The sequence below is a fragment of the Pelmatolapia mariae genome, linkage group LG3_W, assembly GCF_036321145.2.
Source record: "Pelmatolapia mariae isolate MD_Pm_ZW linkage group LG3_W, Pm_UMD_F_2, whole genome shotgun sequence".
Classification (NCBI taxonomy): domain Eukaryota; kingdom Metazoa; phylum Chordata; class Actinopteri; order Cichliformes; family Cichlidae; genus Pelmatolapia; species Pelmatolapia mariae.
The window spans coordinates 164860-179039 of NC_086229.1; the positions used below are offsets into that span (position 1 = coordinate 164860).

Here is a 14180-nt window from a genome sequence, read left to right on the forward strand (position 1 = left end):
AACACAGGACACAAACTATGCCACCCTCTGGTGTGGCAGACAAAAAACACAGTACAACAATATCCATAACACTGAATCATAACATACACCCTCCAGCCCTGGTAAAAACGATGTTTTATAAGGAAAACGCTCAAAAGCACTCTCCGTCTGTGAGCAAAGACAACACCAAAAAAAACCCACCCTTTCCTATTGGTCGAAAAATGTACCATGTCGACCAATCAAAACATGATATGGCAACATGGCATTTAGTTGTTTAGGAAGGGGGGAAGTTTTAGGAGTGACAGCGGTGGTTTGAGATGTGAGAGATTTGAGACGTTTAGCGCAAATCTTGTGTAGTCAGTGTGTAGTGTAGTCAATAGTTTTGTTGTGTGTGTCAGAACAATGAGGCGACTGCTGAATGTTACAGGTGTTACAGGAGTGATACATCTCCTGTTGTCAGGCCTGCAGGTATCAGGCTGTTGTTCTCCTTTATCTCATAGTGGACAGAAATTAGTTTTTGGAGTGGCACAAATAATTTGTGTGGCATCAAATTTGATGCAGAACAGCTGATTGTTCTGTAAATAGTTTGAAATGTTTATATAAAAAAACGCCTTGGCTGCATTTTTAGGTAAACAGCTGCAAAAAACTTTGTTGTTTGCAAAACTCAGTAACTTTTTTGAAGAAGTAACTATATAATTAATTGCCCAACATTGGTCATTATATACTGTATTTTGCAGACAGAGAGTTACAGACTCTCTCCCAGACCACAGACTCATACTCATAATTAGAGATGGCACGATACCACTTTTTTATGTCCGATACCGATATCATAAATTTGGATATCTGCCGATACCGATATGAATCCGATATAGTGTGTTTTTTAATCAATAAAACTGTTTTTTAATATCTTGCTGCATTTTGTATAAGTTCAAACTCAAGTTTTTTTTTTAAAAAAACACTAAAGCTATTCTGTTATACCTGTATGCAAGAAATACACTGCACCCAAAATATTTCATAGTTCAGCAATACTGATCAATCTAATAAACTTGAACCTACACCATCCTCCGTATTCTGGTATTTTAAAGAGTAAGCAACCTAACTAATAGGGTTGCAAACTCCCAGCAAAAAAAAAAAAAGGGAACCACCCCCCGCCCTCCTCCTCATGATGCTTAATTGACGTAATCAACTTTAATTTGATGCAGTGTGAAAGAAAAAGCACAGAAATCAATTATTTTTCAAGAATAATTAAATAGATTCAACATCTTTCTTCAACAGAACTGCAGACTGCACAGATGGTATCTTCTCAAAGGAAAAAGTACTATAGCTTACTAGGGTATATTAGACTTAACAGTTACTATATACAGTAGTGGACTTCTATACATTTTACATCAGATTAAAACTTTGGGTGTAAGATTCAGATAATTATTTATTCAAAGCTAGACATTTTAAATGAGAATAAGAAAGAAAAGTATGTCTTTGTGCCCCCTTTTCCCTGTTCATGCCCTATCGGCCCCCCTGGCTAAACTTTGCTAGATCCGCGCCTGCACAGTTACCAGCCGTCAGCTACGTAGAAAAAGGATCCTGGTGTAGAAAGTAATATTAAATATATTCTAACAACAGCTTATCAAGGTTAAACGTGCTGCTGTTGTTCAGCCGCTGGTTTCCTCTTTCTGGCGCGAATTGGGCGATAAAAAAAACAAGAGAGACGGACTCGCGACAGAAAAGCCGATCAGCTGATCATTAAGCAGTTGAAGTAGCAGCAGGAGAGGGAGGGAGAGAGAGAGGCAGTTGCTCCATATATCGGTTGTTAAGCTTAACGCTGGAACGCTTTACAAACATTTAGAGATGAACTTACACACTTGCTTTACTTCTCTCTGGGATAACTTCCTCGGAGATGAAATGCCTGTTTGGTAGCGAGGCTCCAAATGCTCAACCAGACCGCCGACAGGTCTCGCACAGAGTCCTATCACGTGATGCATACTGCTCCGACGTGCTACGGTTATGAGCCGAGTTACGCCATGTCGCAAGTTTTGTGAGGTGCTTTTTTGATATTTAATGGATCGGATTACATTTTTTATTTCTCGCCGATATCATTGTAAGTGGGCTAAAGCAGTTAATTAAAAGTATTGGGGAATTTGTGTGTTCACTCAGACACATGAAAAATTAGAGGGAACATTGGTCAGCAGGTTCTCGATGGTGGATCTGTAGAAGGTCACCAGCAGCGGGGGGTGTAGTTGTTCTTTCCTGAGCACCCTTAGGAAGTATAGCCGCTGGGCCTAGTTGGTAATAGTCTGTACGCCTTGCCACACCTGTCTGGGGTCGTTAAGATGTTCCACTATTCTCCTCTTGTATTCTGCTTTGGCTGTTCTGATGCCCCACCTCAGGTTGGCTCGAGCGGTGCTGTACAATGCTCTGTCACCCGACCCGGAGGCTGTATCACGGGCCCGGAGGAGCATACAGATCTGGCTCGTCATCCAAGGTTTCTGATTCGGGAACACCTGGATGCGCTTTTCCACAGTGACGTTCCCAATACAGTAATTGTGGTAAGACAGTACCGTATCTGTAAATGTTGCCAGATCTTCATTGTAGAAGACATCCCAATGTGTGTGTTCAAAGCAGTCCTGCAATCGGGGGAGAGCGACCTTGGGCCAGGTGGTGATGGTCCTCTTTATGGGCTTTGTTTGCCGGCTGAGGGGGGTGTATGCTGGGTGGAGGAGAAACATCAAGCATGCTCTGTAAGCGTGCTTGATGTTGGAATACACATGATCCAGAGTGTTTTCCCCTCGTTGAGCATTTTACATGCTGGTAAAATTTTGGTAAAGCAGTCTTGAGATTTGCCTTATTAAAGTCCCCTGCTATGATGTGGATGGCATTAGGATGGGCGCTCTGGTGAGAAGTGTTGGCATTTAGCAGCAGAGAGAGAGCTGTGTTTACATTAGCGTCCGGTGCTACATAGACTGCCGTGATTATTACAGCACTTAGCTCTCTAGGCAAAAAAAGAGGGTCTGCACCTCACCATCATGAACTCCAGGTCAGAAGAGCAGTGTCTGTCAACAACAGTGCTGTTGTTACACCAACCTTTGTGCACGTAGATGTAGAGTCCCCCTTCCTGTTAACTTCCTGTTCAACCGAAAGTAAACTTTGTGTGTGGGGGTGTTTGGAAGCTGCAGGTCTGTCCAGCTGTGGGTTTGTTGGGTCAGCAGAGGATTTAACGGGACTTTGTGTCGGTTTGAGTTGCTTTTAAAGAAGGATGAAGACGCTGGTGGTGTTCCTGCTCCTTATGAATGGTAAGTCTCTGTTTAACCTGCAGCAGCTCCGCAGACAGTCCTCTGTGAGCGGAAGTGTTACACTCAGGTAAAGTAGCCTCATGTCTGCGCTGTTCTGAAAAACGTCCTACTTTGTGAAAATATCCTGCCTTTGCGTAAATTTATAGTCATGTCTATCAATTGATGGAAGATTGGACTTCCCCCCTGATCCTTTGATTCTGACCTGGAACAAGAAATGACTCCGAGACGAACGCTTATTCAATTCGACAATTTTATTCACCATGTACAAAAGCCTGCTGCAGATCCGACGGGCACTTATACTTTTTCAGAGTTCCTCATTCAGCATCTCCCTATCCTGTTTTCTTAATACTCTGTGTTCTTCATGCACAGTTTCAATAAAAAACATCTTTGTATGGTTTCTGCCCCAACTTCTATTTCTACTTTCTCTGCACATGCTCACACTTCCTCTATGTGTGGGTGGCCTTTACATGAACTCTCTATGCACCTTAAGCTTCGCTACTAAGTTCTGTTTTCCATTCTACGCTGATCTATACCTTTCTTTATACTTCTCCAGTGCTGTTAGACACTTGTTAATGCTTGTTTTGCACCCTTTCCTGTAAGTGTTACTTCCTGCCTGACTACTTCTCTTTTAGAGCTACACAGAAACCTACCCTTACAAGAAGGCCTGACCTTAAGATAACCCTCTCATACTTCAATGCAACAATATTCTATTGCTAATCTTTATAATGCAGCAATCTAATGCTACTGAGTTATAAAAGGTTTCCACACAATCCGTACTACCTTATCAGAAAATACGTCCTTACGTGATTTATGCCTCCATCGTACATATCTATAGGTAGGTCGTTCTGATGGCCAAATCACTATCAAAACGTGCTTCCTGCACACATTCATCTAATGTTAACACAGAATACAAGAAGAAATGGAGGGGAAAAGACAGCTGTTTTTATTAGAACGTTTTACATGTTTTCCTCATTTTTTTTTTGCATTTCTATTCAAGATTGCTCTCTTTATATTTTGCACATTCAAAATGTGCCCATCATTGGCAAGAATCACACTGCACCTGGAAAGGAAAAATTAATGGCTCATATTCTTTTTGGTAAATACTTTAGATAACATTTTAAACATGATTAGCAAGCAATGATAATAAGACTTGTGTTGTTGTGGTTTTTTTGACCATTTCAATCATGCTGCGGTCAGCATCAGTGTCATAGTCCTGGGTCATTGGCCCAGCATTTTGTGTTTATTATTATTATTGTTATTATTATTACCATCATTATTATTATGTTATGTTCTGTCTATATGTATTTGGGGTTGGATGTTCTAGGTCTTTGGTTATAGTTATGCTCCCGGTCAATTTCGTGTTCTTGGTTTTGTCAGTGTATACTTCCTGTTTTACTTCGTAGTCCCATGTGTGACTCCTCTGTGTTCCGTTTTGTGCTCTCCCTGTCTCATCTGTGTAATTAGGATCAGCTGTGCCTCCCTCCGGTTTGCTGTTTTGTGTTCCTCAGCATGTGTATATATAGTGTCTGGTTACCTGTGTTCCCCGTAGGTTCGTCTGTGTTATTCTGCGTCATTTAGTCATCTCTGCGTCTCTCTGCTCCACATCCTGCTCTCTGTTTCCAGCTCTCTATTCCCTGCGTACCTCCTTATGTCTTTCCCTGCGTGTGACCTTGTGAGTTATGGTTTCGTGTTTTGTCATTATTAGTTTTCCCCCAGTTTAGGTTTATGTTCGGTTCTGCCTTCGCCTTTGTTATTGTGCACTGTAAATAAACTCACTCACACCTCCGCCGCTGTCTGCAACTTGGGTCTCATTCACTCCACCACACGACTGCTGCCCCAGACGTGACAATCAGCATGCAACACAGAGCAAACAATGCAGTAGTCCTCGGTGTTACCTAAAACACATTCATTTTTATTTGCTGTTGTTCAAACATTATTTCTTTAATTGATAAAAATATAAATAAATTAAAAAAAAACAGATTTTCATTTAATTTGTAACAAATTAAATATATTTTTCACAAAGTGCAGCTTTAATAAAAAAATAATAATAATCTGTTTATAAAGCACTATTTAAATTGGAAGTACACACTCTAACATGATAAGGACATTACTGGACTTACCTCGATGTTCAAGTAGGATGCAAGCTATCTCCATTCGCTCCAGCACAACTGCTTACGTAGTGGTTAACACCCCACTGACTTCTCCAAAAGCAAGATAGTCTTCTACAAACTGTGAGATTTATCATATTTATAATGTAAACTCTTAATTATAGTTTACAATAAATTGAATCATTTGAATAAGTGCTTTTAACAGTAAAACTCCGCAACTGCTGGAATCCTGTTGCTTATTGTGTTGGAGAGTCTGCAACTGCCACTCCAGGGTGTCTTCATGCCCTCGCATCCTCAAGAAATTCCTAGTTGAAAAAGCAATTCATAATGAAATGAGAAATGTTTTTTCAAACAATAATACCTCAGTATCATACATACCTCCAGTTGCGCAGAATTTTCCTGTCATAACAATATTAATTCCCCCTGAGGTCTAGAAATGTTGACAATCTAAAGAAAATAAATAAATTAGAAAGTAAAATAGTTTTTGCCAATGAAAACCAATTTAATAATAACACATTCATCCAGAAACTGCTTCACAACAAATTACGCTAATTAATAACTAAATGAACACATACCACAAGAATCCAGTGTGAACCAAAGTTCACAGGGCAGAGCCACATGTTTCAACTGGGAACTTTATCTGTGGGATTGGAAGTTTAGAATAACTTTTATTTACTTAGGTACCATGCGTCTCAGGGTGATTTCAAATATAGTTACTGTCACGACTCGGGCAGCAGTCGTGTGATGAATAAATGAGGACCCAAGATGCAGACCGTGATGGAGATGCGAGTGGAGGTTTATTTACAGTGAAAATAACAGAAGTGAGGGCAGGACTGAACATAAACCTAAACTGGGTGAAACTAACAAACAAACCTGGAACATAAGGTCAGCGGGAGAAACTCAGAGATGGCAGATGAGGACGGCAGAACAGGGAGACGTAGGGAAACATAGGGAATGGACACAGACGACGCGACCAGGAGCACAGGCAGACACGCAATATAAATACACACACCAGGTAATTAGGAAATGGCAGACAGGAGGGGACACAGCTGGAACTGATGGACATAACAAGACACAAACCTACAAAGTAAAGCAGGAAACTCACAGACTGTTTTACACAACCAATTGGGGACACGAACAGAACACAAAGGAGAGACACAGGTAGGAATGAAAGAAACACACAACTCAAACCCTAAGAACAAATACAAAATCAGAATAAACTAGAAAAAGGATAATAATAAACTTAAAGCGCTGGGTCACCGACCCAGGACCATGACAGTTACACTCGTGGTCCTAAGGCCAAAAAACCGCCATGCCCTATAAAATTGTATATTAATATTTTTCCACTTTAACTGAGTCACTCTTTTAAAACTACTTCTGCCTAAAATATTCATATCAAGTATTAATTATATATTTTGGGGTTTCAACCCTTTAAATCCCAGTGTCTTTACATGAGCGCACTGTTATTTTAGCCGAAAAAAAAACAAAAACCTTAAATATTTTTTATAAAATACATTTCAAGTAATATTTTATTGTTATTATGATTAGGCCTTTATATTGGTCAAAGATTGGCACCAACACTGAGTTTGATCCATCAGTATTTTATTTGCAGGGGCACATTTAATGCATGCTTCAAATGTGGAAAAATGGCGGACAGATAAAAAAACATTACAAATTTAAGGCCAGTAGTCTAAGATGAAATCCTAACGTTAAAGGAATGAGTTAGTTTTTGTTATAATAAATTTGGACTGAAAAATGAAAAATGTTTATCATGGTTTTCATTGGGGCAAAGTTCAAGGGGGACGAATACTTTTGCAAACCACTGTACTTGTAACACTCCGAATTATTACCTCAGGTTTTTCTCTTCACATTTTCTGTAATATGACAAATATTTTACTGTCAAGTTACCTGTGACATCGAAAGTATCTATTTAAATTTAACCACCTCCATTTGCAATAATGTGACCAAAAGTTACATTAACGTCTTTTCAACTCACTTATGAGGTGCAAAATACTTATGCATCCAAGTTTCATTTTTTTCTCTTGAATCTCAGTTACCCATTACGTTACAAATACATCACTATATTTTTGACTCTGACAACACAGAAAACAGAAAAACATATTTTAAGTGATGTTTTCTTCAGCAAATTTTTACTATGTCCACCTCTGATTATCACTTATTCACTCTTAAGTAAAACATAGCCAGCAATGCTCCTGAGATAAAGAATTAAATCTTTAACTTTTGTTGAGTAAGATTATAAGTTTTATTCAATTACTTTTTTTTATCACCTCTTGCAGCATGTTCCTGATGCGCTTGATCTTAATTTTTGCATCACCTCCTTCTGAAGAGGCCAGGGAATACTGGTCCAGTTTTTATGAATGTTATTTCCAAGTTAACAGTGGTGATCCTTTACAATTCATTATTCATCTGTGGAAAAAGAAGAAGAAGAAGACACAATTAAATAGTACAAAATGTTAATGTAATACACAATGTCACCTGAGCAATGGCGGTACATTAGCTAAAATCCAATACAGTGCTGTAATTTTGTGCTTTTTTTCTTGAGGTACCAAGTGGATTACACACTTCAAACTCAGAGGGAAATGGCTGGACTCTCTCCTGATAACAATTTATTGTACCCTGACAAGTGAAAAATTTTAATTATAAGTGGAAAAACTGACAATGTACTCTCTTATTTGTGAGGCACGTTTGCTAGCTAAAAGAAATGGCTAGCTAACCTTTTTAAAAAACAAAAAAACAACAACAACTCTACTCTGCTAAATTATGATTAAAGCCATCAAATTTCAGGTCTTTAAAGATGACATTTTAAAGTGTAAATATAACTTGTAATTCATCTATTTAGAATTCAGTAGTGATGTGCGATACCACTGATTTCCTTTCCGATCCGATACCAAGTAATACTCAGGGTGGTATCGACGATACTGATCCGATACCGATACTTTGTACAAAAACTTATTTTATTTATTGTATCTCAAATTATAGCTTCATAATAATTACAGGACATCAGATTACTTGTTTTTATCACTTAATAATGCAGGGTTCATCATATAGAAATAAAAAAACTGAAGTTGTGCGCTATTTGAACACCTTGCCTGCCTGCAGCACTAAAGGACTCCGTGAGAGACGTCTGTCTCGCCCTAGCAGCACCTGTCCCTCTCCTCCTCTTCAGTTCGTCTCAACATACGCTCGTCATATTCTGTGATATGATTTACTCTGAGGTGTTTGACAAGGTTAGTGATGTTGCCACAACCATACATGCCAACCCTCCCGATTTTTCCAGGAGAATCCCGAATTTCAGTGCCCCTCCCGAAAATCTCCCGGAGCCACCATTCTCCCGAATTTCTCCCGATTTTCCACCCGGACAACAAAATTGAAAAACCATATTGCAGAATTCATAGCGCGGCCCAGCCAATTCCAGTTTCCAACAATGACGACAGCTACTTAGTTTTAATATTACTCTTATTTCTCTTTCTGGGTCGCAAAAAAACTTTTAACATATTTTCAGGTGAGAATGTAGCTGTGTAAACTTCAAATATCTGAGCCGATCGACACATCGTTTTCAAACCCCCGCGGTCTTTCACTACTTAAACATGATGCATAAGTCACTTTCATAACTTAAAAATGTTATTGTTTGGCTTTTTCAGTGTTTTATTTGTTCGTGAGTAAATCGGTTTTAGATTAAAGTTATTAGATTAGATTAAATTAAATTTAACTTTATTAATCCCTCAGGAGGGTTACTCCAGGGTTTTCACACAGCTGAATAAACGTCAAACAGAAAACTGATTAAACGAAGTGTGAGACGGTCGAGAGTTTACGCCAGCGCCCTGTTATATTTTAGATAGCAAAGAGCAGACGGCAGTTTCACTCCACCGACGGATCTCGTGCCGTACTACCCGGCTTTCTTTAGACCGCGACGGCCGGGTCCTCAGGTGGAAGCAGCCTCTGAATTTGGACACCCCCGCTGTTTCCAGACATTTAACGTATTTTATCCGATAAATAAACACTGTAAAATGTATTTATCCCCCCCCCAACAGCCCTTTTGAATATCTCCTTAGTATGGCCACAACACCTCACGTTTTTGCCACATGTATCGCAAACCACGTCTCAGTTTTTGTGGAGGTAAAATACGTCCGCACATGACTCTAATTACGCTCAGCCATTGTTGTGAGTGCGCACGCCAAGGGGCTGCGAGACAGACAGCCGTATTTCCGCACATGACTATGAAAGGCGGAAGATGAAGTAGTTCCTTTGAATGTAGACAATCCGAATGTTATAGTTTCTTTCCACTGTGTTCCTGTTAATGATAAACTACAAATTTACCCTAAATTACTAAAATATCGATATTTTAATGTGAGAATCGATTCTAGAACATAAATGATTGGTATCGGAGGAATCGATATTTCAGGATCGATCCGCACATCACTAGAATTCAGTGCTTTGTTAACTTACCCAACACACTCTCGGGAAAACACACCTCTACTCCCACAAAGCGAGAAGAATGCTGTTGTGCCCGTGATGATACAAACATATGCTACGGGGTTGCCCTGTGCTGCATGCATGGTCTCATACAAACCTATGACTAACCAAAGTAACCACCAAAGTGACAGATTTAAGTAATAACAGAAAAAAATACCATGCCTTTTACTTTTGTAGAGTAACAACTCAAATAACAGGCTAAGGCTAAGTTTCAGTTTACATCATGTAGCTGCCATTGTCAGACTAAACTTACACAGTAAACTTATAGAACTAGTACATAATAATAAAAGAGTATAAAACAAGAAACTTACCAGGTAGTGTTGCCAACCTCTGTTTCTTCTTTTGCTTTTAACGGTAGTTTCAATTATTATGTTATGGTCCAGTGCGTGGCAACTCAAACGTGAAGGATGTTTAAACTCGCTTTTACATGTTACACAAACTTAATATTTTTTGTTATTGATTGATCACAAAAGTATTTTGTTCAATGTACTCAAACATTTAACCCATATGGAAAAGAAATAGAAAAAACTTATAAAAGACTTGCATCAGATTTGGCTTGCTTCATATAGTAAATCATATAAGGCTTATATGATTTACTCATGAAAGTGGCCACTTCCTAATTACTTTCATATATTGTTTTAGGAAGTATCCAAAAAATACAAGTTTCATTTATATAATTTTTCAAGGGACCTTATATCTGTTTTCACTCTCGTATGCCTTTCATACAAGTTTCACACAAGACCGATACAGACTTTATAAGATTTATATATATCTTTTCCATATGGGAAATTAAGGAGGTGATTTTTAATTTTGTGTTGCACTGACTTTTAACATTGATTAGTCAACTTACGGAAACGTGTACATGTAGACAACTTACTTTTTTAAGCAGAAAAATGCTTTTTTGTTAAGTTCTACCTACAAACAGCATGATTATTTTTACAGGCTGTGATCAGCTGACCTGCTGCTCTTTGTCATTCATATGAATCTCTGCTACACTTGATGTAAGCTAACTGTGGCCATGAAACCACAGCCACTGTGCACCAGTCAGACACTGTTTTTTTTTATTTAAATCCATCAGCAGAAATGACCTGACACTAAAAAATATTACTCCCTTTATGCCTGCTCCCCTTCAGCAGAGCTAGCTAGACGCTGAATTACTGCAACTAACAACACGTGCAGTCGTTCAGGTGTTGTGGCAAAAACAAAAACAAAAAAAACCCCTTTAACCACTTTTAACCCCTGACTTTGACACATCTTTTTATGTGATATCTCCTGGTGATTAATAAATGAACAGGATTTACTTTGATGTGTTTCTGGTCAGGCTTAAATCGGTTAAAGGGTCTCAGTGATGAAATACTAATAATAACTCCACAAAGTATCGAGTCTGTTTTGAAAATGTAAGGAGTAGAAAGTTCAGATATTTGTTTAAAATTGTAGGGAGTAAAAGTAAAAAGGAGTCACAAAAAAGTACTCAAGTCCAGATAGCTGAAAAGTTTACTTAATTATTTACTGCGCAACCCTGGAGATGAGAAGTTTTTATTACTCACATTATGTAAATTAACTAGCTGTTGATGTTAAAGTGTTAGAATTGTCATCAGTTACTATGAATCTATGTAATCAATATACACTAATAATGTACCATTACACAGTATTAACTAGGGATGGGTATTGATAAGATTTTAACAATTCCGATTCCATTTTGGATTCAGTTTAACGATTCGATCCTTTATCGATTCTCTTATCGATTCTTTTGAAAAAGGAGAACACTAAGGTCGATTAGCTTAGAACTTTGTTTTATAGCTTCTCTTTGAACAAGATAGAAATTTAGGAGTAATATGGCGTTACAAACCCAACAGTGCAATCTCAAGAGAACCAGCCTTCAATGGGGTGTCACAGGGTCCCCAGGAAAAAAAAAGCAAATGTAAAATAATAAAATAAATATTCTTCTGTACTATAACATAAATTATTCTGTAGCAATTACACAAGAATATCCAGTAATGTCCCTGCCTACAATTAAACACCTTCACTTACCGAAAATCGGGGGCATCTGCTGTGACAAATGGGTGCAAGGCTTTGACCACAAACTTAGTCACTGCTCGGTGACATTCGTCTATCCTGGCCTGAAAGGAGACGCTACCGGTAGACTGCAGCGAGAACTGCCAGCATCTGAGCCAGCCAGACTCTGTCTCTCTCATCACGGTCACCTAAATGCACAGTAATGGCAGGTTTTGTAATAAAGCAGATCGCGCGTGTTTTGTGAGCAAATGCTTTTGCAGATTCGTAGTGTTTCCTCCCTTAAGTGAAATACCTACTTTGCAAGTATTGCAAGTTGCCCTGTTGTCATCCGTTCTCGTAAAGTATAAACAAACTTTTGAGCGTTTGAGCCGCCATGTTTCCTGCCAGGTAAATGACGCTCCGCAACGTGGTGATGTCATTCGGGGCGACTGGAATCGATAAGGGAATCGTTTGTGTTGCCTCCCTAAGATGATGACCAGAGGGGCAACTGGTTTCCTGTTCAACAACGTGTGGTGCTGTGATAAAGAATAGAAAAAGGGACACACGTTGAGCTGATGTCAGTTTCACAACAGGAAGGTTTATTCTTCACAACAGCTTAGAACAGCTTCAGGTATCACCATACTAACTGCAAAGAAATGGCCTTATGTTTCAGTCCAGTTTACCATACATGGCCACAGTTCCCTGAGCTAGAGACTGTATAAATCTCTCAATACAACTTTGACAAAACATAAACAAAATGTTGCTTAAATCCATTGATAATATCAGATCCACAATGTATCACAATAAACACATTTGTTTTACAAGAATAAACAAAACACAATAGTGTACTCTGTACTTCATTTTTAACTACATTTACAAACATCATAAAATTAACTCGTTTTTAAACATTTTAATTCTCGTTCAGCACTAACTTATTTATGTGAAATGTATTTCCACTGTACTGACAATATAACTTCTGTTTTTTTAATATACAGCTATTTTACTCTTTACAAGAAAATAATGTCTTTGACATAAAACAAACATTCACTGTTCTTATACAACCTACAACTATATAAAGTGCAATGCTCCTTTAACAGCGTTCACTACTACTGTGCAGTCAGCATTGATCAAACAGTTTCCTTATAACACTCTATAAATGTCTTTGTATTAAACCACAGACTTGTTCTTGTAACCACAACATCAACCACAAGAATAAAACATAGTATAAAACCGATTTATCAGAGTACATAATACATTAAGAGTTCACAGTCCAGAAGTCTCTCACAGGTCAGATTAGCTTCCCCACACACACTCAGTATCCCACATTAGCCCAGTCCGCTAGCATTAGCATCATTTAGCCTGCAGCCTTAACCCACAATTCAGACACAACTCAGAACGAATCCATTTCTTTAGCGAGTTGCGCTCATTACCCACATAAACAACATCCTCTGTTTGTAAGGTCTGCAGTATACATTCATTTAAATGCATTTACTAACCTGTGATAAAGAATAGAAAAAGGGACACACGTTGAGCTGATGTCAGTTTCACAACAGGAAGGTTTATTCTTCCTCTGTGCCCCAAAACGCTACTCGATACCACTGCGCGTAATGCGCCCTCTAGCGGCTGGATGCAGAATAGCATTGTAAACTGACAGGTACACAAATACAATCATAACAAAAACCTTCAGGGGGGGGCTGTTTTCCCCAGTTTATTTCTGATACCAGATTTTACTAGAAAGCTATTTTCAACTCTCTACACTCTCCCCCACTTAAAAGAATGTCTCCTGACATTTGTTTCTTCATGTGTGGACCCATCAGTGTATGAGTGTGAAGTCATTGTGGTAGTACGGCTGGGAATAGATGGGGTGAAAGAATGATGGGACGCTGTGTGTCCACATCCAGGGTTGCCTAGCCGAAAGGGTGTTCATATCTGCCCTCCAGTGACAGTATGATGGCTGACCCAGTGCGTTGTACGTGAGTCTTTCTGCTGGTCTCCCCCTCCTCTGTGACCTCCTTACAAAGTCATTTTCTCTATTTTCTCCATCCCTTTCCTCCATGTCTTTTTCTGCTAACTCCTCAGCCTCTACAACATCTTGCTCTCCCCCATATTCTGGCCTGTCAAGTGGACAGAACTCTCTCGCTGTCGCACGTAGCTTGGGCTCGCTTTGAGGATTCTGCTTCGGAATGACAGTTTCCTGTTGCTGAGGGTGCTCCTGTTGCATGGCAGGTCCTTGTTGTTGAGGGTTCACGAGTCTGTAGCATGGAATCTTGCTCCGGAGGCCATGGTGGTAGGTATAACTATCTTCCTCATCAGAGCT

The 14180-nt window shown here is 39.0% G+C and overlaps 1 protein-coding gene across 1 annotated transcript in view; it reads left to right on the plus strand.

Moving 5' to 3' along the window:
• Positions 1 to 3177: 3177 nt before the first annotated feature.
• Positions 3178 to 14180, plus strand: part of LOC135932564 (uncharacterized) — a 38968-nt gene continuing 27965 nt past the window's right edge. The window contains exon 1 of the mRNA XM_065470048.1: positions 3178 to 3266. Within this exon, the coding sequence (XP_065326120.1) occupies positions 3230 to 3266 (37 nt within the window). The 5' untranslated portion in view covers positions 3178 to 3229. The remainder of the gene's footprint in view (positions 3267 to 14180) is intronic.